Below are 23926 nucleotides of genomic sequence, written 5' to 3' on the forward strand. Positions count from 1 at the left end.
ATAGCCAATTCAGAGTTGCTATTCTTGGTGCAATGTCTCCGCCCAGATACAAATCATCTTTCAAGGTTGTATAGGATTGCTTGATTTGCGAAACCGAACTCATGGAAAGACCCACGGTGACAACCAAACGGAATATACCTCTTGAACTCCAGGTTTTCGAGTCAACTGTCCGTTGAAACTTAGCGTGTAGTGCCAAATGGTACATGCTCACCACAGTGGGAAGGGTATGTGTCGCAGCCGTAATAAATGCCAGCAGTTGGAAGCAATGTTTAAAGTCATGATTGCCCAATGTGGTGATGTTTTTAGACATCTCCTGTCCGCAGATCTCTGTCCAGCTCCAATTCATATTGTTTTTCAGGATGACTGGTTCAATAAGGCCCTATATGCGATTGTCAATGATTGCCACTGCCCAACTGGGGGTTGCACTACGAAAACGATTGGCCAGGTCTTCTTTTCACTCGCACTCGGTGGACTTCAGGATTTCGCTATCTGAAATGCAGTGGCAAAAAAATGTGACACGTCGAAGGGAAATTTATCACGACAACAAACTAGGAAAAGTATCAGAACATTGGGATGGCCAATTACTTATATGCCTTCAATACTTTGTTATTTTGGCGCTACATATCTTGTCCACAAAAATTCGCTAGCATAAAAAGATTTTTGTTACTCTGGAATGAATAAAGAAAACTAAAACTATCAATCAACACTTAAGGAAAATCGAACATGAAAACGGCTAGAAGCAGTGGGCCTGGTCAAGGTTATAGAGACTCACCGTCACCTTTTTCTTTTTCTTCTTCTCATTCGGGTAAACGAACAGCGATTTCTGACTTGGAGTGGGAAACCCCCGGTCTTTAAACCACGAGTTAATCCGTGCGGCGTATTATGAGTCATATCTGTATGCATGTTACCAAGAGTAATACGACGTAATATTTGTCATCTTCTACTCGATGTAACCCGGGTGTATAAACAATAAACATGATGAGGTCAGAAGTAAAGAAAATCTACCTCGTCTACCGCATGGTTTGTGTTATAACAGTTGTTATGTTGCTGGAAAACATTGTGACGATATATTTGTTTTAGGCCCACGTCTTTACTCCTTTGGTTGATCGGGACCAATGACCTTGTCTGGACGAGGAATGTCATTGCTTTTTAACTATTGGAGCATAGGCCCTTGCAAGGCAGGCACTTCAGGTTCTCTCTTTCACCGTGTGTCAGTACAAGAAGAAGGTACCCCAAATGATACGTTGGGCAGATACCTGAAGGTCGCTTGTCTATCAAATCTTGCCCCTGGGAAAAAAGAAATACCCTAATTTCCACTCATTAGAGTTTCTGGTGACCCTTTTTCGAATGTACAAATCAAGAAGTATTAAAACTGGATCCGTACGGGATTTTGATGACAAACACAAATTATCTAGATGAAATCAGTTTCAAGTAACAAATACATATGCAGTTATCAAAGTTCAGGACGTTTTTATGAATAACCTGATATAAATGTACTAATAAATCCACCTTGAGTACGTTGTCGTTTTATCCTAATCAAACTTTCAGTATGTAGCCAGTAGACAGCTAATCATGAAGTGTTATGTAAGTTATGACCAACTATTTGGCTAGTCATAGGCTATATTAATCCATGAATTGCGCTGGCACTGGCAATGTTCCACCGCTAAAAGTGTCAACAGAAACGCTATTGGTCATATTTAAGGTTAGGGCACTATATTATTAGTACGCGTGGTAGGCCTGCAGGGTAGGCCTACCCTCAATTATTCTTTGCGAAACGGTATCGCAGGCTTACCAACGTTTTTAACTTAATCAGTTTGAGTTTTTGTTTTCCATGAAGGAGCGAGCATAAAAACAGATATTACGCTTACTTGGTCCTTTTCGGTGCTTCGCTTAGTGGAACACTCCATGACCATAGTCCTTGTTGAATGTTTGCCCAAAAAAAGCACTGCAACCATTAGCCAGGCCATGGACCGATCTTTAGGTCCGTTCTCAGTGTATCCCAGAGAGATGAATTTCAACCAACATTCAGACGTTAAACAAACTTCATCTTTGACAGTGTTTCCTTTAGAGGAACACCAGTGTTTCCTTTAGATTAACACCCAGTATTTCCCTATGAGGTACCCCAGCCATCACAGTAAATGTACTTGTTAGTCATCCCTTGGCTTGGAGAAGCACTCCAAATATCCATTCATTAGTGTTTCTCGGAGAGAACATTCTCGTATAACAGTGGTTTTCAGTACACTCCGCCTCCAAATATTTCATGTGATTATGCCGGAGTAGTAAAAAACCATGAATCTCAAACTGGGAATATGCGCCAATGTCGGTCCAAAATTGAAAAATAAATATGACCATCATTCAGATATCTAACTAACTATGTCCCTGTCCCTATTAAAGACTGAGACTGCGAAAATGATGTGGAAGCGAACCAAGCCTTTGGAATGCTCAAGCCTTTCTGGCGGAGCAAATGCCTACGTAACATCTTGAATATCTATTGGCCTAACAACACCAGCAATTCCGAGAACCAACTGCGTACCAATGACCACTGTGGTAAGAAGGAGGCGCTGGATGTGGATAGGACATGTCTGCCGTATGCCACCAAACAGCAATACAAGAATCGTCTCACGTTGGACAGCAGACGGCAAGCGGAAAAAAGGTCGCCCAAGAGAAACGTGGCGACCCTCCGTCGAAAAAGAGATGAAGGCAACTGGAATGACATGGGACAACATTGGCCCAGGATAGGGGGAGATGGTGAGCTCGAGTGGATGCCTTATGCGCCAATATGGCTCAGAAGAGGATGTCCCCGGCTGTGTTTCCATGACAGAAGCACTCCAACTGTCAATCATGCATCGACAGAAAAGATGAAAGGAAAGACCAATGTACCATAATCATCTATGTTTATTGCGCAGTGTTTTAACACTGACTAGCATAGCACTACAGTAGTATTAAGTGGAATATGAAAGGGCGATTAAGAAGTGGCCATGCTTTTATTGATACACAGAGAGTTCTCACACACCTCTGGTTGGGGGCTTGTCATTCATCCCTCATATGGTAATATTGAATAATTACTTCGTGCCCACTGTATGTTGGGGAGCAGGAGGGCTTTCAAAATGAGGGTCTTGTGCACAAATAGAAAGCATGACCTTTCACAAAAAATACAATTTAAATCCAATCTTTTTTTTCAACAAAGCAACCTGTTGTTGCAAGTACATGTACAGTAGAATACAACAGACAAATGACAGCGAGGAAATGAAAATCTCCGCAATTAAAAACACGTGCAACACATCGTTTTAAACGTAGTACGATATACTTCAGGCAAAACTAGTGATATGAATTACAGGCATTACATGTACATATTAAGAAGTACAGCCTCGTTGATCAGGCCACCCTATGTTTGACAGTGACATGGGTAATTGTTTTTTCTTTTTCCATCCTCTGTTGATGTGGTGCCCTCAAAGGGGGGCTATAGGCAGGAGCAGAGGGGCTAATTTGGCCATCTTCAGGTGACTAATATACACAGTATGGGCCCTGGGTCATGTCAGATTCAGCAATAAATGTATTCCTCGCACAAGCGTGAATCATCTCGACGTACTGTGAGATGTGAAAGACCCCTATTGGCGAATATGTGTAACTTTATCTTGCCTGCCTAGCTGCTGCCTATATTGTCCCTTTGATGTGGAGTTTTACCGACAGCACACATAGTATCACCATTTTCGACAGCAAGGCTGATATTCACAACTTGTTTGGATGCTAGATCCTGTGCAGAGATGTCCATTTGGATTGGTAATCCACCATGATAACTTGGACAAGGAATGGTACCAAGTTTGGACCACGTCATCGTCACGAAACCACAATGCACTTCACCACAATGACCAAGTGTGCCACATGGATCAAAAATATAACTTGACAACAATTCGACAGTCAAGTTGGCACACTTTTCTGTGACCCTAAACGTCATCTGCACAGACTCTTAATATACACAACCAGCTTCAATATGATGCATTCACAGCCAATTTAACATGCATTTTGATGCTCACATTTAAGACATGTTCATACATAATTCGTTGCGGATCTCAATCTTGCTGTTGAACTGAAATAATTAACTGATTCTCTGCCAGTTTTGTAACATGTCTTGACTGAAATGTAATTTCTCCGTATTTTTTGTTCTTAGAGTTGCAGTTCAATTTAACATAGACTGACTAGAAAGGTCCGAAATAGGAACTTCACCAGGAACTTTGATTGTTTTAAAGCAGGAAACATGAGGCAAAAAAGGTATTGTACACTATAAGTAGTAATCAGTCAGTCAAGGATCCCCAAAGGACAAGTTATAGTCTGGACAAAGCTATCCCATCACTCTTGGTGCCCAAGCTGCTATTAGAGACTGTAATGACCAAATCAGCAGGATACAGCGGCTAACCACTCATGATGGACACCAGACCAGTTAGGGTTCCTTCTTGATATGAGAACTACCATTTCAGATGTGGGTTATGGTACAATATACAGACAAAATCTAATCCGGAACACATGTACATTTCTCATTCAAACATGCCAAATGAGACAAATATCAACACTCCGTTAAAAGAATCCAGTGAAAAGCAGTATCACATATATATCTTGCAATAATCCAGCACAGAGAGAATCAAATATTCACTTCAGGTTACAATAATATCAACACGACCAGATCAAGACTAAGAATTTGGAGCTTCGAATTTGGAACTTCAGATATAAAGGAATTAAAATTTCAAACAGGTCACCAGATTTTTCCCGATTTATAAGCCTAATGAGCCCTATTTGAAGCATGTACTTTGTGACAGAAATCAAGCAACACCCAGCCAATAGCTGCCATAGTCATCATTAAACAGCAGCCATTATGTAAAACCCCACTATGTCAAAATTTGGTGCCTAATGCTAGATGAGGTGTTGTAGTATTGTTTCCACATTCTTAGTTATCTTGGTCTTCTCTGCATTATAAGGGAGGCAGTAATCCTTAACCAATTACATCAGCAAAACACTACTCCTATTCTACAAAGTCTCCGACCCTAAAATGGTACAGTGTACAAGGCAACGTCTGGTTGGTTCACCAGTCTGAGAAGTTATTTGACATTACCTTCATGTACCATGACCTTCTTGCCTCAAGATTTAAAACTAAACCTGTCTTTATTGTCGAGGGAGCATGTCGAAATTATTCGGATGCCAAAAAAACAAATACTGTTCATCTGGGGCGAAAAAAAAGGGAACAGATGTTTGTTTCTTTAATTCTGGCACGCTAGAAGTTAACTCTTTGCCTGCCAAACTCGTTCTAGAACGACTGCAACTTCCCACCCGTTTCCTGCCAAACTCGTTCCAGAACGATATTATTAGTTCTCCGTCATAACACCAGAGGTCATGTCGGTACTGAACCTGGAAATGGTTTGATGTGTTAGGCTTCCATGCAGACGATGGTCTGCTCATTCTATGCATGCATTTCGTTACTTCATCAAGTGAAACTGGCGGGAAAAACCACATGTTTCCTGCTGATAGAAGCAAAACCTGCAAAGTACCCCTCTGCAAAGGTGATTGTTTCAATGACTACCATGGAAAAAAGCAGTACAACTAATTTGTAGGTGAAAGAGTAAGCTGAAACAAAGAAAATCAAACAGGTTTCAAGGATATATGTCTTCTTGTTGTTTTTTTTAAATTATTGAAAATCTGGTAAAAATAGTGAAATCGTGGCAAACTGGGGGATATTAATTAAAAATAGCTGTGGCAGGGAAAGAGTTAAGAAAGTTTATGAAAATTGAGACGGTCACAAAACCAGAGAGAAGTTTATAAAGGAAGACAGTATATCAGAGACATAAATCAGGTGCTGACTGTACATACATGATTGACACAACGGTAAGAAACCCAGAATTGCATGTACGTGTAGTGAAATTTGATCGAAACACAACTTGATTATAATATGTATCGGTAGGGCCTAGTTGTTCAAGAAGGTTCGTCACTCAGTTGGTGTTAGCTTCAACTTGACATTACCCTTATGTCTAATTGGTGATAATGCCAGTGAGTGTGACTGAACTTACCTTGTTTTAAACAACTGGGGCCTGGAAATTTGTTCAGTGGTTTAAACAATAGGTGTGGAGTTTTCTTTGTACATACACCACTGAGTGGATTTCCGTATATGAGATGTTTCGAAAGCTGCAGTTTCTTTCACCATAGACATGATACATTGAAACATCACCTCAGTTGAACAATTCAGTTGTGTATGCAAAGAGAATTCCTTTCCTCCTACAGAATGTAACAAAAAAACGGTACAATTCGCTGCGTCGTCATCAAATATGAGGCCACGCATTATACAGTGAACACAAATTTTATACCGCAATGCTTTGCAGTAGCGGTACAAGCACATGTGAGACTAATCTTGGTGATTTAAAAAAACTAAATGCATAAAATATATTACAAGATTACCAAAAATCATGATTGTTCCAGCCACAACGATTTTAAGAAAAAATAGTGTACCGGAAACTAATAAAAAAATTTTTTAATTGCAAGATCAGATCACCCCTATCAAAAATGTAAGTTTGCTGCGCAAAGCTCTTTGTTTTGGGGGAAAAAATTATGAAATCAGTAAGTTATTAATGAACAATCTCGATCCCTTAACTTCCAAACTAATCAAGTAACTATACAACTCACCCGTACAGTGTGGTCATTTATACAAGTATAACTTGATACATAACACAGTTTCAATATAGCTCAAGGAAGCCACTCACTCAATCACTCCGTCAACTGGACATGTCCATGCCAACTCTGCCACCAGGTCACGGAACTGAGAAGAAAAAGAATTACGGACGAAAACAAACTCAACATCGCCCAAGGTTTTGCCCCTAAAAGGCTTAACTGGACCAAAGAGTGCCCTGTATCCTAACCTCTACCCAAGCAGTCTTTAATTTCTACTCTAAAAGGGCTCTCGGCAAACAGCTGCCATTAAACTTAAACCTCAATCAAAACTAGGCCATGACAAATATAGATATCCTGTGACCAACGCCTTGAACAGAATGAGAAAACACAATCCACTCCAATGAGACTACATGGAAAATCAAAACAAAAGCCTCATCAAGCACATTTTGTCAACATTCATAGACATGCATGTACAATACCAACAAGACCAATATTTTTAAATGAGCACATTTTTCTCTAATTGCAATCTTTTGACAAAAGAATTACAACCAGGTGAAAAGTTGTCAATAAGCAATCCGTACTTCTTTTGAAAAATCCTAGATTTTTTTATCAGAACCTCATGAAAAAATCAACTCAATGATCAATTACCAAGACTGTGACACTGAATAATGCCCTCATATTTTTTTCAAACATACTAATATCATGTTTTATGACTTGTCATCCCCAATGAAGGTCTGGTGGAGGAATCGGTGATATTATATTTTCAGGGAAACTTCCCTTAGCGGACAGCTCCGTTTAAGCAGGAGAACCTCTTCAGCAGGGACAGTGATTTTTGTCCCAAATTTGTCGTTTTAATACAATACAATTTGACCTCTGTAATCAGGACATATCCTAATAAGGACAACACTTGTTCGTAGTTCATATAACTTTGTTTATTGCCTTTCAGCCGCAATAGTGTTATACCACTTTCACAGAACATGCTGAAGCATGGGAGGTCCTTCATCGAACTTGAAGAGGCGAAATTATTGTCTAATTTCAAAAGAAGACAAATGATTGAAATTCTCTTCTAAGTTTGAATAAGTATACAGCCGTTATTCCTAAACCCCTATGAATTTCAGTCGGGGTACAATTAGACATATACAGTAGAACCTCCCTTAGCGGACACCTCTCTATCAAGGACAACCTCTCTATTAAGGACACTGGTTGTGGACCCAAATTGGTTGTTTTCATTCAATTTGACCTCTCATATCAGGACACCACTCTATTAAGGACAGCATTTGTCAGTCCCGAAGGTGTACTTAATAGAGAGGTTCTACAATTGAGAGTTAATACACTGTAAGTAACATATATGATACAGCCTATCCAGGCATTAGAAAAGAATCATGCAGTACACTACCAATATATCGACAAGTATCAAACGGGTGAACACTTGCTTTTAGTCATCAATGTATTTTATAACTATTTCTATACATATCAAAATTTCATTAGAGTGATTACAATGGCCTGTACATAATATGTTATGATGCAGGCACGAGAGTACTTAGATCCTGAAATCCTGAAACCACTTTTTAAGCCTGAAATTACAGTACCTAATGGAATTATGCATTAGGTAATTATGACTAAAAGTCTAAATTCAGTCTATAGCCTGAAGACTCTCGTGCCTGAATGATGCTGGGGATCAAATATATTATAAATCAAACAAAAGGCCACAAACTAACCCCAGCCTACTAACAACTCTTTTTCGTTTCTAAATTCACACGGAGAGATATTGATGATACTGGATAGTATGAACACTAGCGAAGTGGCATCGACGTCACAACACTTGCGCCCACCTGCTAATTTTTGTACAAACACAGATACTGTTGTTCACATTGTGGAATATGAACTAGATGTCTTTCAGATATCACTTGAATCAGATCACCATTTGTATCATTATTAACCTTTCCCCCAAATTTCCCTGTGTGGACTCTTCTAGTTAGTGCAAAGGAAGAGTCCAGTCAGGAATGCGAGGGTGAAAAGGTTATATCCATCAAAAATTATTGTCAACTCAATACCAGTAGACAAATCCTAGACGACTTCAATTGATGATTGGTACAATAATAATGATGATGATTAATTGCAACAAAATGTGTATTAGTGTATTTTTTAAAACACTGGAATATTTTCTTGATTACTGACTGCATTATTTTCAAGTATTCTAGTGCCAATTCTATCAGATCTTAGTGTACAATGATTTAAATCTGGTGTACAAAGGTCACAAAAGATGTATTCATTGCACACCCAATGCATTGCCATTAGTGCTTATTACAGATGTACTGCACCTGTTCAGCAGTGCCTTTAATGTGCAAAATTGCCACTGTTGCCATCAAGGTGCAAAATTGCCAAAATTGCACTCAATATCTCATATCATATTTCATCAATCTAGGATTTGTGTAGTAGTTTTTACCAGAAATTATTTCTTCGGTAAAATAATCACTCATTACATTTCCAAAATAACCGTGTTTGATTCCACGACGACTCGAAGCATCTCAACGCTCGCGGCTAGGCCACCTTATAAACGGCTCCAGCGAGATATAGTTTGGTGACAGTTTGGGCAGGAATGAATCACATCCTTGGCTCCATCAACACAGAAGGGGATCAAGCAACATCCAAGATCACATCTGAAAGTAAACAGAAAGTGTTAGGCCATGCTAATTTGATCGTTGGGTTGATTTCCACTGTAGAACATGTGAACAGGTTCTGCCCAGCGCTAACAATAACATTTGTGACTTCACAGCAGTGTCACATTGCCGGGGGACTTGGTGATGTCACAGCATAATACGCTAAGCAGCGGACCTTGCCATGTGGTGTGCCAGTAAAGAAAGACATCACTCCAAATAGAGGCAGGACATTTTGGGAGAAGGGTAATTTTTCTCATGTGGTTAAATATGATAATATAAACCCCACAATGGCAGGAATTGGTCTCGACATTTTAATTCTAAATTCACGTTTTATTTTAGATAAACAATACCTTTATATGTATTTGTTTAAAATGTGATAAGTACATTCTCTCAGGCCACAATTCCCAGGGGTGGCCTGCTTATTAAGATGGAAGACCTGCCTGATTACACAAGATTCCTGGCAAGTTCAGAAGTTGATTCCTCAAGCAGTGTATATCATATAATTCATGGTAAGAGAAGGGTACAATGCAAGAGCTTACAGTTACACAGAATGAACATAGGTGGCACTCATTCAACTCTGCGATTTTTATTTTTTTACAGCTGTTTATAAATCAATATAACCGATTAATGAGATAATGAATAGTTAGCGAACAATGAATCATCGCCTGACTTGGGTGTGGTTACTCTAAAATGATAATTCTAAACAGTTCTGACCCAACAAATTGTTAAATGCCAGTGTAATATCAATGATATTTGAAACATTCTCTATTCTGCACAAATAATGGGGTCAAGCGCATTACGTATTTCTCAGAATTTGGGCCACAATGTCAGTTCATCAGTAAGGAAGTAGCTCTCAGATTGATAACAGAACACACTCCTATTAGAGTACTGGCAGCGAACTGTACGGAAATAGTCGGGAACTTGTTTTTATAAGCATTTATTACATTACAATGTCTTGGATACATCATTCATCAAAATGATCAAATTTGTGCGTAGAAATGTAACATTCCAAAAAAAAGCTACTCACCCAATCCAGAAGAGGATGCAGCAAATGAGCCAGGCCATGGATCCCGACTCGTAAACCGTTGCCGTCATAATGTTGGCCTGACAATGAGGGCAAACTGTTTGGACCGAAGTTTCACGGAACTGCTGCACGACGACCTGCGCTGTAGGCTGCTGCGCGACAACAACTGTCGTCCCAGGTTGTCCTGAAATGAATCAAAGCGGGTTGAATAAGGAGCTTTAAATGCAAAAAAAGATTATATGCCTTTAGGTAAAATCACTTGCCACAGAAACCTGCGATTATATCGAAGAAATACTTATGGAACATCACAGAAATGAGAGTTTCTTGTCGCACGCAGGACTTAGAATGACGTCTGCAGACCAGTAGCACTATAGATATGACCTTATTACATACCACCAGCATAGCCTTGAGGCTGGTAAGTTGCAGGTGGTGGCCCTCCTTGGGGGTAACCCTGTGGGGGTGGTCCTCCAGGATACCCTCCTTGTTGCGGGGCTGGGTAGCCCTGTTGGGGCGGTGGTCCGCCGGGGTAGCCTCCCTGTTGTGGTGGTGGTCCGCCTGGGTAGCCTCCCTGTTGTGGTGGATAACCTTGTGGTGGATAACCTGAAACAAAAACTTGCATCTTTGGTATCATGAAAAATCTTTAAACCCAAAAAGATGTCGACTATCAAATGTCTACATGTAGTACTAGTTTTGCTTCAGTCCTGGTGGCAAAGCCAAGGATCAGATTGAACAAAACGCCTTGGACACTGGTTACAATGTTTCATTTTGAAAATGGATTATGTCTTGCCTCTTTTGTACCGAATTGGTTTTTGTGACACAACCAATTTCAGAATGATTTGTCCAACCAGGTATACATGTAGTAACGTGTTGTGCAACATGCAGATGTAACGTGTTGTGCAACATGTAATGTGTTGTGCAACATGTAGATGTAATGTGTTGTGCTACATACAACAGCCATAAATGTAGACGACAACAAAAGAGGCATGATCCTAAAAGACAAAGGTGTTGAATGTCCAATAATTTGACCAATATTGATAGGGTCATCAAAAATTAAATCATATTTCAAACACTTTGCAAAATAATTCAAGGTGAGACACTCGATAGGGGCCATCCTTAAAGTGTGTACACATCAAACTGCACTGGGGATTTTGAGAGCCCCCCCCCCCCCCCCCTGTACGCACGTTTATGATTTAGGTCAAAATGTACAGGTGTATGCATTTTCCCCAAAATTCCAAGACCCACCCCTCCCCCTTCAGTGCGTACATACTAAATCAATGGTTGGCCCCATACTGTATGGGTGTGGTTCACTGTAGCCTAAGGTGTAGAATCATCCCCTGCAATCTTTGCTTGTCAGATATTATGCTACATTTTACTTTTAGCGTACAAATGAGAATGTTTTTAAATCTATCATCCGTACTGACATTTTACAGGCTGTGCTGACTTTCAGAACACTTCACGCTCCTGAACAAAGCATTGAAACGACTATGAGAGAAGTCTGAAGTACCTGATTTCATTTTAAAATGCTGAAAAAGCCAAACGACTGAGGATCTAAATACACAAACAAAAAGTATTGAGTGCAAACGTTTGACTGTATTACAATGTATGTAAAACACATGTATTTCAATTCAAGTTGAATTGAAATACATGTAGAACTACACAGCAAAATACAGACCAAAAATTTCATCAAAATCTCCGGCTGACCTAGGTAAAATGAATCTTGGTCATTCGTATGAAATCACCATAATCGACGACATAATTTTTTGCCAATCAGTTGTATTGTAGGTCTACCAACTTCAAAATGGTGTTGTCTGTCGGCAATTTAAAACGTAGGTTATGGATTTTGTTTGGTGATGAGCACGAGCCACTAAAATTTTTGTTCAGCACATACCTAATTCACAAATTGAGAATCTGACAGCAAGTAAACCCACTCACCAACAGCTAATTCAATATTATTATGTAGTTCATGTAGTTAGCATGTCCCACCTATAGCATATGCCTATATGATCAACCCAAAAATCAATTCAACCAAATTCCTGCCCTGCCAACAAGTACTTGATTGAGGCGAAATTTCTTTTCCAACCAAAAACAAGAAGAACAAGAACATGCATTGCCTTCAAGTCTTCGACTTTGAGGTGAAATGAAAGTTGATTTTTATCATCAAACTGTATGAAAAAGTAACATTTTACATGAAGCATCACAAAAGACATACAAAGTAAGAAAATTACAACACAATGTTCAACTATTTCTACAAATGTTAACTTTCACAGCAACTGACTGGTGACTCAAAACAATCAACCGACAATTTACTCACCTCCTGGGTAATATACAGGGGCTTGATGCTGGTCTAAAGGGGGCCCTGAATTTTTAAAAAGGTAACTCGGGATATGGACCTGTTTGCTAGAGTATGCCAAAACTAAATTTCTAAAACTTTTACAACAACTGACTCATCAAAACAATCAACCAACAATTAACTCACCTCCTGGGTAATATACAGGAGCTTGATGCTGGTCTAAAGGGGGCCCTGAATTTTTAAAAAGGTAATTTGGGATATGAACCTGTTTGCTAGAGCATGCCAAAACCTACATGATTTTACAACCCACCCAACCCTGTCGTGCCCTTGACAGTGCACATCATCTTGTATTGTACACTTCAACCAACTGTGTAGGGTTACTTTAGACTATACTCTCTAAACTACAGGGTGAAAGCACAGTAGCACTTGCAGTAGCTTTTTCTACCGCATCCCCTCAAAGTTAACTTGGCGCAATGGGACCCAAAGGGTTAACGACGCTATCGCTGTGCGGTGTCAGTTTATGAGTAAGCACACTGTAATGTATCAGAATGTCATGACTACCATTTGAACTGATGTAATGACTGGGGCCATTTGACATATCATTCAATCAATAAATGTTATCAAGGGAAAGTCCTAATGGTCCCAACAGATACAGGTCAACTCCATTTGCAGCAGGCTGAGAGATGAACAAGAACATTAATATACGTAGATTTGTACACCAGCACACATATCACTGAAAGGCACTACCAATACCATGTGCCTAGTTTTTACTATTTTTTATAGCCTGCTGAACAGTAGTTCCATTTTGTACTTTAGAGTTCATATTTTGGGTTCCAGGTCCCTGGTTTGAACCCCAACGGCGGCATGAGTCTCCAGACTGCCAGACAGGCCTCTTTATCTTAAAAACTGTTCGACTTAATCCACCAAATCGGTGCGATCAAAGATGCTCAGGGTGTGGCACTGAATGAGCAGCACGTCTAAAGTGTACTAAAAAGTTACACTGACCGGGTTTAAAGCGTGAAGTTGGATAATAACTTCTACCTCTACCAGGACTACCTTCATGATGTACATGTTGTTAATCAGACACTTAACCCGAACCTTTGCTTTTCCCCGATGCAGGGTATGATGTTCTATTCGATGATTTCCTGGTACATGTATACGACATGACTTCCTTGTTCACCAAGGTAGATAATATCCATTCATTTATCCATTCTTGTTAAAATGAAAATGTAACCCTGTCCTACCCACAGAATCTTCACTCCAAGACTATCATTTCTTTCTTACCTCCTTTTTCATTCTCTGAACCAGGGTATGGCGGGGGTGGAGCATCAGCCATCTTTATGAATTAGTTAGACCTGAAAAAGCACATTAAATTCACATGTATGATGACGAAGAAAACAGGACATGCACTGCATTTGGCTACAGAATTACTACTGGGTGGCACACAAAAAAAGGTCAGATGATGAGCTCAAATTTGAAACCAAAAGTATTGATCACACTCAGTGACTCACAGGGATACATGTAGCAGAAATTTGGTAAAAATTAAATTTTATATTTTGGTAGTTATTCAAGATCAAAAGTAGACAATCTTTTTTGTCTCAGCTATACAATATTTAAAACTCACATATTAGTAAGACTTCAAATCAACAGTTTTCTTGACACATACCATACATGTAACCTACTGACCTCATTACCCCAAACATGACAAGATTCCAGAAAATGATCTAATCTGACCCAAATTTGAACAATAACCGAGGTGGTACCCGAACAAAACAGTTATTTAAACCACTACATTTTGTAGAGGTAGTCTGATCTTGACATTTCAAATCACATACAGTACAACAATACAATCATCATGTATTCGTTTATAGGCCACACACAAATCATTTCTAAAGTCTATAAACACCATTTTTATTTGCAACGTCATTGTCATTCAATTCATCATCATATTTAATCTGAGCTCATACTCTGAAGAGAGCATTGTTAGTAAGGTTGGCAGAATTTGTTCTGTGATAGACCTGACGTCATATAGATCTGTCTACATGTAGTACACATCAACATGCACAATTCAAAGATATAAACAGTCTGTGCTTTAACTACCACAATTTCCTACACTCTCTCTTGGAATCGAGTTGAATTTGCATGTGATCAAGAGCTTCTCCTACATTTTAACATGTATTTACATGTATTTATGGTACCTGTTGACAAAATTCACTGAGGACAATATAAAAGCAGTTTAAAAAGGGTTATCCATTGTTATCTGTACATAATAATTCCATTGATTGATTGCTGGTGCTGACAAGGATGAAAAACTATATTGATATCTTTAGGGTGGCACTTCCAAGGTTGGGTGTATGCTGCCAAAGTAGGATGGGCCACCCTGAAAAATGGCTTTGTGGTCACTGGAGAACACTAGGGATGCGGCTACACGTAAATTGACTACCTGTATGACAATAATGTCCGGCCATGGCTTGTATTGTACAAGTGAACTGTCAGCTTATACCTAGTTGAAAAAGTGATGTCACGCGAACAGAAAATGAGATAACCTGAACAGCTAAACCGCCGATTGGTCACGTTGGTAGCAGCAGGCCCTGGGAACAGTGGATGGTAGTAAGTCAAATTCGCCTCTACCTCAATGGCTCAATACACTTAATAACTGTTTGTTCGTATCGACCTGGCTATTTATTATTAGGGCCTATACGTGTTTTGAAGTGACCAGCTGTGCTTTGATTAATGTGCAACTGTTCGTAAGACCTCCCCTAGTTAGTAGACGTTTTGGTGGTGTGAAAGATTCAGCAGGCCGTTCAAGTCAATAATGAATGATTATGCGAACATTAACAAGTCAAAGTGAAAGAGCCTGCCTAACTCGGGCTTTGGCCCGAGCCCCGCCAGGCCAGGCTGCACCGGGCGGGGCCAGCAGGGGGGAAGTCATTGAGGATGTCAATGTGATTCGTGGATCTGCAGTACTGACACTGCAATGGATCGTTGATTTGCGAAGGTGGTGGTAGTGGTGGGTGTGGGAGGCACCCTGTTGGCAACTTGGGTAATGTTGACCGGTTTTATTTCGTCGTCCTCAAGGCTCAATGGGCGACTTTTTCAGATTTGACTCCCATTTTCAAGCAAGATTTTCCACACAATTCTTCATATCCATTAATTTTATTGCAATCTCGACCTTTACTCGATCGAAAGCGTTCTGAAGAACAAAGTCAACCTACCCTAACACTCTAAAAATACCAGAAATGTACAAAAACAATCCCAAAAATACCACAAAATTCCTTTTCCTTCTCGCGATTGTGCCCAGATCGCTTGAATGACGAGAATGGAATGACGACCACACACCAATGCCTATATGATGACGTCACAAAGAATTGCGCAGGGAAATGCGGCGCGAATTTTAAATTTCGCGCCATAGTTCATGCAGTATCACTGTTTTCTTTGTCGCATTGTCTGTTCCTGCATGGGGTGACCTAGGTTCGGCTCCAGCACTTTTTTCATATACACAGTCTTTGAACTATTGTGGGTAGAATGCTGTTCGTAACCTGCGCCGGGAGTAGGTGGTGAACGGATAAAGCGCACTGTGGGCAGTCAACGTACACTACTGAAACTTATGACATGATTATTTCACATCTGCGCGTCTCTCACCCAAGGTAATTTTACAATAAGGCCCACACCCTTACCTCATAGTATCGGCTTGCCCTCTCTTCAAGCCTCCTTGGCCTGCTTCGCAGTCGATATGACAGAGCTTGCGCACCTTCCGACTTCAACTCCGGCCGAAGTTAAATTATTGTCCTCTAGTAATAATCTGTTCGATTAATAACTAATTATCGAACGTTTTCGTATCGTCCACCTGAACCAGTACAATAAGTTTTGTAATTCAAAATTGGACCTGCAGGTGTTCATAAGACGGATAAAACGAAGTCGTCACACCCAAGTTGTTGGCCATCACCGTGTGATTTCATTATTTCCGCCTTATCCATCGGTAGGAAAGGACAAGCTGAGACGACACTGTTTTACATCTCAATTTATTCAGTAATTTCTTCATAAAACTGTACTAGTCTCCGTACAGACACTCCTCAATCTGCTTGAAGAACGTAACTTTACATATCGACATAAAAATAAAATCGATATCGGTTGGATCTGGACGGAAGACGTCAGTCAGTGACTGTTTTTTTTCTGTCTTTATCGTAGGATGTCCTATTTGCCTTGGTGGACACAGACCACGTCAATTTGAGAAATCATTACTACACAGCCAGCCGCATTCTGAGACTCCGTGTTTTTCAATCCTACGTCTTGTAGAGAGGGGAGTATGACTGAAAACTCCCGGGATACGCTGCCAGCGGCATTAATCAGGCTTATCGTAAAACCCCTTTCTAAATGACGTTGTTGCTTATTTCTTTTTGCTGTCCTTCACTGCGCGGTCAGAGGATGTGCCCAACGACAGAGTGGCGGTCGTTGCTTTATGGGCATAATCCTTGGCAAGCATCCTCTTAATATTTTATGACTGTCCGAATACTGCAAGGAAAAAGATGTAGTGTATGTATGTTGTTTATTTCAAGAATATTTTCGTATTTCAAAAAGAAATTCCTTGCGTATTTTTAAAAAGAGTTTGCGAGTGTGGAATATGTACGCATAGGATAGACTCCCGCCGTATAAGCGGTAGCCACCAGCATGATTTCGTCTCCTAGAAATACTTCCTCTAGCCTCTTGCTCGCTCAGTTCAGTGGAAAGTGTAATTCGACATGTCAGGAATATCCCTCGGACTCGCCGAATTGTTGATTGGACACAGAGTACACGTATAGCCCTATATTAATTCATCATCTACCCGATTGTCCTCTTACTAACCATTTTCCTTCTCTGAGTAAGTCGAAGCCGTTGTTAATTTCATCCAGTGTAATGGTATGGGTGATGAGTGGATCGATCTGTATCTTCCCCTGCATGAAATCATCGACCAAAAGCTTGATCCCGTCTAGGGACTTGTAACCTGGCAGGAATAGAAAAAAGACAATCCAGGGAACATTCGCGATGGACAGCGCAAGTGGTTTAAGGTCGACTTTCAAAGGTTCGGATATCCGGCGAAATGTCGTCGCGAAGCAGCCTTATTTGTTGAGCTTGCGTGTGTTAGGCAAAATAGGGTTAGGATTATTCTTGAGTCAAAAGTACAGAGTACACATACCTCCCAAGTAGCATCCTGTCCAGAGTCGGCCAGAGATAAGATCAAGAGGTGGCACGGCAGCCGTCTTGCCAGCCTCTGGGACACCGATGATCACGGACATTCCACCGCCACGGCGAGCACACTGCAGGGCTGTTGTCTGAAGAAACCAAAAAAATTATTACAAAGTGTAATTTGGGAATCCACCTTATTTTCGGTAGAGTCGTAGAGAGGGTAAAGTCACAAAAGGGCATATGACCATAAAAAAAAGTAACGTATAGTTCAATGTTATTGATAAAGTGGTGACAACTTTTCAGATTTTCTGGTGGGTGGAGTGGAAAAAAACCTACCATGATGTTGACATTGCCAATACACTCAAAGGTATAGTCACATAATACTCCATCTGTCATGTCGCTAATCACCTCCTGGACTGGCTTGGTGTGTTCTGTCGGGTTGACGAAGTGGGTACATCCCAGTTGCATAGCTGGAACAGGAATGAGATGCTGGGCGAGTTTGATTATAGAGACGACAGCTGATTCTGAACACGTCTCCTCGAAATCAGTGTATTCGCATTGTTTTTAGAAAACTTGGATAACAATTTCTTTGTGTACCTTTCTCCTTTTTGGCCGAGTTGATGTCAACGCCTATTATCTTCGTTGCACCGTTAGCCTTGCAGCCCATGACTACCGCCAGCCCGATACCGCCCATGCCCCATACAGCACAGCTGGAGCCGGGTTTGACTTTGGCTACATTCACGGCCGCACCGTAACCAGTGGGGACACCGCAGCCTATGAGGCAAACTTTATCCAAGGGAGCCTTCTCATCGATCTGAAATTTGAAAAGAAGATTCACATCAAACTCTGATTGTATCATGACGCCCATCTACCGTCCAGATGCTTTAATACTTAGATGGTGGGGATATCCGCACCAACCGCACGGCTATCAATGAATCTCGTCCAGCCTTGCATGATGGGTATATACTCAGGGGGTTCAAGATACCATTTCCCCCTCTGGCAAAGAGAAAATGTCGTTCACTGTTAAAAAAAACGAAGTGCTGTCCACAAGGATGTATACATGTATATTCACTGCAAGTGTCTAAAACGATTCTCAGGAACAAATTGTGTGAAATATTTTGGTTCAGCTCTCGACACCACCAACAGCAAAATATGCGGACAAAAGAATGCCTGACTAACCTTGGTGAGTTGGATCTCTGGTACCACGGTATATTCACTGAATGTGCTGCAGGCAATCATCTGCCTGCAGGACCGGCCGTCCTTGAGGGTTATTCTAGACGTACCATCTCTTTGGAGACATGCCCAGTTTGTTTTACTAGAAAAAGAATGGCTGAAATGTGATATTACGCAGAAGGAGGGTCATCGCAACCTAGATCTATACACTCTCTCTGCAGACACTCCCAGCTATACAAGCACCAAAAAAACTAAAGGGAATAAACGTTTTCAGAGGTGATTCCTATTACACTGGCAATGATGTTTCCCCTCACGTTTGACCAGACACATTGGATTCAGGGTGACTCTGCTGTCAGTTTCAGGCGGCTTACAACCGGTAGATTAATTTGAATCGCAACGACAGTACAACAATGCCATCGCCACCCGAATGAACCTACTCTCTTTTAAGACAAAGGTTGCTGTCATTATCGCTGCATACTTTGCAGTCACGACACTGTGGCTGGAAACAGGGAATGACGTGATCACCTAAATAGAATAAATAACAACAAACAAATACGATTAGAGCCAATGCAATGACTTACTGGTTTAGATAATGCTACTATCTATGCAAAGGAAACCTTGGTGTATCACTATCGGACGCTTGCAATCATTCAGCCAATCAGCTTAATAAATAATCTCTCATCACAGTAACGTTCTGAGTGTTCTTCTTTTCACAGTTTTAAAACGAATTCTTGAAAGTAAGATTCTAACTTTCTACGCATACACCCTCTGTCTTCTACGAATGGCTGTCTTCTTCGCGACGAATAATCAGTTTGCCACAGTCAATAATAATGGCAACAAGCATCAAGGGGTTAATTCTTCAGTATTGTTAGCCAGGTTTCGCAACCGCTACGAAAAAATTAATGACGACGCCCAACCTTGGTCTGTCGTGTCAGCAAGTCCTGTGCTACGCGACACTCGTAAATCATTTTCAGTACGGCAGTAGCAGTTGTACAAGGAATTGGGGATTTTTGAGTCTATGAAGTACATTTACATTACTTTGTACTTCTTCGTTCGAAGCTTCTCTTAAGTGTTGCGAAACCTGCCTATTTACCAGCTTTAAATGCCGTGACACCCTCGCTAACGCTTTCAACGATGCCTGCTCCTTCGTGACCAAGAACCAGTGGGAACTGTTCGGCGGGCTGTTCTCTCCAGACCTTGTGGGCATCTGTGTGGCAGATACTGGCAGACACCAGCTAGAGAAAACAAGAATTTTCAAGGTTTCTTTCATTCTGACGATTTTATTCCAATACTATGTAGTAGGCCAATAAAAGTTCATTTTTAAACGGGAAATTAAACCAGGTAATCTACTTAAGATTTTAAAAAAAACACATCTCTACTATTACATGGACTGGGTGAAAAACGCGCTGTCCGTGCGCGCAGACCTTTGCGGGCAAGTTGCTGGATCTCGTTTGACTTCATGTGATATCGTCAGTGTATATCGAGTATAACATGAGATGTTTTGTTTTGTTTTGCATCTGACGTCATTTAGAATCCGCTACACCCGTAAAGCGAGACCAAACGAAACGAAACCAGACCAGACCATATAAAATGGGCCCAGATCGGTCACCTTAATAATAGACCCACAAATCCACTCCAATCCGGATCGATCGTTTTGTTGCCAAGAGAATGATTTTACCTACTTTTATTCTGATCTCATGCGCTTTAGGTGGTGCTACCTCTACTGTCTCGATAGTAAGCGGTTGATTGTGTCCCCATGCTACAGCAGCCCTGCAGGTAATAGGCTGAAAAAAATAATCATTGGAAATTCCTGTTTAAAAAGTGGTGAAAAATGGGATGCTCTTACAGAATACAGCGAATGGAAAGTAGAATAATCATGGCTGGGTGCCACTTATTGGTTTATTGGCCTAGCGAATTAGCTTTCGGTCCGAAATAATATTACGATCGTATCGAAGTGGACGAACATAAATGATGGTCATCACTTCGTAACTTTGCTCCTGCCGCACCCGCGGCACAGGCGGCATTGCAGTTAAAAGCCTACCTTTCCCAACGTCCCAGACATTTTGAAAAATGAGAAATGCCAGCTTTTCCCCAAGGAAAATATGCCTATTCTGTCTTTGGGTTCGATATTAGGTCACGGCCCGGTGACATTAATATCACCGCGCTTTGCCCTACCAAGATAATTGTGGGGATAAAGACAATAGCAAAATCAACGTCTAAACTGAGGCCTTTCTCGGGTCAGATAAACACTTCAAAAAAAGGACATGCCTCGGCCCATGCTCCGAGGGATATCGTAAATTACTGACGGCCGTAAAACATCTAAGTTATCAATTACGGCTGAATGACGCATCTGCATGTACATTGTCGTCCAATATCACTGTCAACTGTTCCCGTCAACTGTTAAACACTGTTGTCCTCATATCAAACCAAGTGACAGGCTGACCTGACGCCTCAATGCAATAGGCAGGAGCGTAAGGTGAGATCAAAGTTTTCGTTCTGTACAGCCAGTCACTTCGACCTGGCACTTTACCCCTCTCTTATCTCCCCTGTATAGGAATTGGCCAACCTTTGCATTTTAAGACGGCCAACAGACAGATGAAAGAAACAACCGACATCTATAAAAACGCTATGAATTCTCACGAAAAAAATGTTCTTCTGCTACTGCCAACAACAAGGCACGAAGGATACTGGTGACGTTTAACGGTTACCATGGCAACCGAGATGAGATATTTCTTCCTTCTTGGAAATCGGTCGCGATGGAAAGTTGAAGGCAACAAGAGACAGTACTTCTAGGAAGACGTCAAAAGATTGGAGATGTCAGTGAGGTAATTCCGAGAAGTGTGCGAAGGAAGGAGCTTATCCCTGTCTTGTTCTTGTCCAAGTTCGTTGTCCTCACCAGAACTATACTGCACTGGTATGTTTCCGCGAGACAACTTAACATTTTTCGTAAATGAAATTTATGCCAGGCAGGCACCCACGCTGCTATTTTTGTCCTTGATCGCACAAGCTTCCGTCCGATGAAAACCGCATCCTGGTAAAACCAGTGGTTTTCAATAAACTCCGCCTTTCGCTATTTCAAACGAAATGACGAAGGGGTGAAGAAAAACCATTTTGAACAATCGGAGGTACTCCGTCCGTATCACCTCCCCTCATCGTTTATAGTGGAACAAAGTCCGGGTCGGCGGGGTGCATCCAAAGCTTGTGGGTCAAGATGGAAAAAAACCTGAATCGCAGGATGTGACCACCGAGGACTCTCTGTCACCTTTTGTTTTTCTATCTATACCGGACCGGACCCTCCGGGCTCAAACTTTATATTCAACTTGGCCATTCTCTGTCATGTAATTTCTATACTGAACTGTTGCTGCTATCAATAAACTAGTAACGACTCTTGACCAAGTTTACAGTACGATAACCATTGGGATAACGGTCCACCGAGGCATTTAGATCGGCATCGTGAACTGGTGCTGCTATCAATAAACCAGGAACGGCTCTTGACCAAGTTTACAGTACGATAACCATTGGGATACTAGTCTGCCGTGGCATTCACATCGACATCGTAATATCTCTTGTGGTGGGACGCGGGCCAGGCCAGCGTTGATGTGTGTATTTGTCATTTCACTATAACAATATCATGAAACAGACTTCGAGATAATGGTAACTTCAGTGTCACCATAAATAAGTCTCCTGATATATTGATGGTGTCCCCAAACATTGCAGTTCGACACTGTCCTTGCAATAAAGAACCCTGTGACATCGTCCATATGATTTTGACTTGTCCTTGCAGTCTAGAAAGACATTGCGAATGTGATCTGGGGAGTTGTAAGACGGTTTTAAAGCAAGTCCACTCCGCATAGGAAAGGTTGTGCCAGTGGCATTGTTCATAGAACGGTTGTGATTCAACACTTGTGGTATTAGATGGTTGTGACATTGTCCATGTAGTATGAGACAGCAGTGGCATTGAAAAGTTGTGACATGTCCCCGTAGTATAATGGATAGGCTGCAAATGCTGTCGTATTAGCATTCGACGGTTGTGACAGCTCTTGTTACTCAACTCGAGGACAAATCCGGGGGACGGCGCTCCGAGGCTTGGGCTTGATAGTCGCACAACGAAGGTAGATCGGCATGTGGGTCCATGGTAGATACGACCTTGTATTCCATCAATGGATCTATGATGGGGATCCTCCACCATAGATCCATCTTAGAGTAACCAGACACTCTAAGGATCCGTGGATGGGCCTATGGATGAAACATCGATAATAAATCCCGATCATAAGTCCATGCATGGACACTTTTGCCAGTGTATAGCATACAAGGACAAACAAGTCTCCAAGTGCAAAAGTCATGCCGATCCACCGTCGTTGTGCGTATATCCATCCTTCACCGCTGATAACTCCCCCCTGATCGGTCGTCGGAAGGGCTGTTAGTTTATCGGTAGTCTCCCTGCATTCCCTTCCTTTCCCACGCGTCCTATGTCACGACAACACTAACATTACACTCACTCGTGGTTGGCGCACGAGACACGCACTGAACGCCATCATAATTGAAGACCAGGGGTTCAATGAGTATTAACGGTTCCAGGGATGCTGACCTGACCCAAATGCACAGTACATGTTGTATAGAAGAAGGGTAACCTTATCCGGAGGTTGGCACTGTCAATTCAGGCCGTCATTCGAAGTACTTTGTTTCGAGCAATTGGATTGGCCACCGGTTTATGATGGTGCGTCCGACAGATTACCTGGCGGGAGTTATCGGCGGTGAAAGGAGATTTTAGGACTGATATTCACCGCCGACAAGTCGGCAGTGGGCTATGTGCATCTCCAGCAGTTTTGAACGAGATGCAGAAATTGATTAATGACTGTTAAATTCCGAGCAATACTGGGTTAAATCAAGGTGAAGTTCAAATTGACACAAGTTTCTGTGCAACATTAGGACAGTGTCACAACCTTGTCTTTAACTTTGATGACATCC

The 23926-nt window shown here is 41.3% G+C and overlaps 2 protein-coding genes across 3 annotated transcripts; both read right to left on the reverse strand.

Annotated features, from left to right (window-relative positions):
• Nucleotides 1-2877: 2877 nt before the first annotated feature.
• Nucleotides 2878-15938, reverse strand: LOC135489530 (cell death-inducing p53-target protein 1 homolog). Of its 2 annotated transcripts, XM_064774925.1 has the most exons (6): nucleotides 15838-15938; nucleotides 13907-13977; nucleotides 12809-12853; nucleotides 10726-10932; nucleotides 10336-10516; nucleotides 2878-9308 (listed from the first exon to the last, which is right to left on the reverse strand). In XM_064774925.1, the coding sequence occupies exons 2-6, from the start codon at nucleotides 13956-13958 to the stop codon at nucleotides 9200-9202; spliced, it is 594 nt and encodes a 197-aa protein (XP_064630995.1). In that variant the 5' UTR covers nucleotides 13959-13977; nucleotides 15838-15938; the 3' UTR covers nucleotides 2878-9199. The 2 variants fall into 2 exon arrangements, with proteins under 2 accessions (XP_064630995.1, XP_064631004.1); XM_064774934.1 differs by lacking the exon at nucleotides 12809-12853.
• Nucleotides 15939-16627: 689 nt separating this feature from the next.
• LOC135489544 (alcohol dehydrogenase class-3-like) lies at nucleotides 16628-21085 on the reverse strand. The gene is made up of 10 exons (XM_064774945.1): nucleotides 21000-21085; nucleotides 20641-20742; nucleotides 20052-20193; nucleotides 19396-19483; nucleotides 18965-19100; nucleotides 18383-18599; nucleotides 18122-18255; nucleotides 17796-17931; nucleotides 17465-17603; nucleotides 16628-17134 (listed from the first exon to the last, which is right to left on the reverse strand). The coding sequence occupies exons 1-10, from the start codon at nucleotides 21018-21020 to the stop codon at nucleotides 17110-17112; spliced, it is 1140 nt and encodes a 379-aa protein (XP_064631015.1). The 5' UTR covers nucleotides 21021-21085; the 3' UTR covers nucleotides 16628-17109.
• Nucleotides 21086-23926: the final 2841 nt, after the last annotated feature.

The sequence above is a fragment of the Lineus longissimus genome, chromosome 1 (genome assembly GCF_910592395.1).
Source record: "Lineus longissimus chromosome 1, tnLinLong1.2, whole genome shotgun sequence".
NCBI classification, from domain to species: domain Eukaryota; kingdom Metazoa; phylum Nemertea; class Pilidiophora; order Heteronemertea; family Lineidae; genus Lineus; species Lineus longissimus.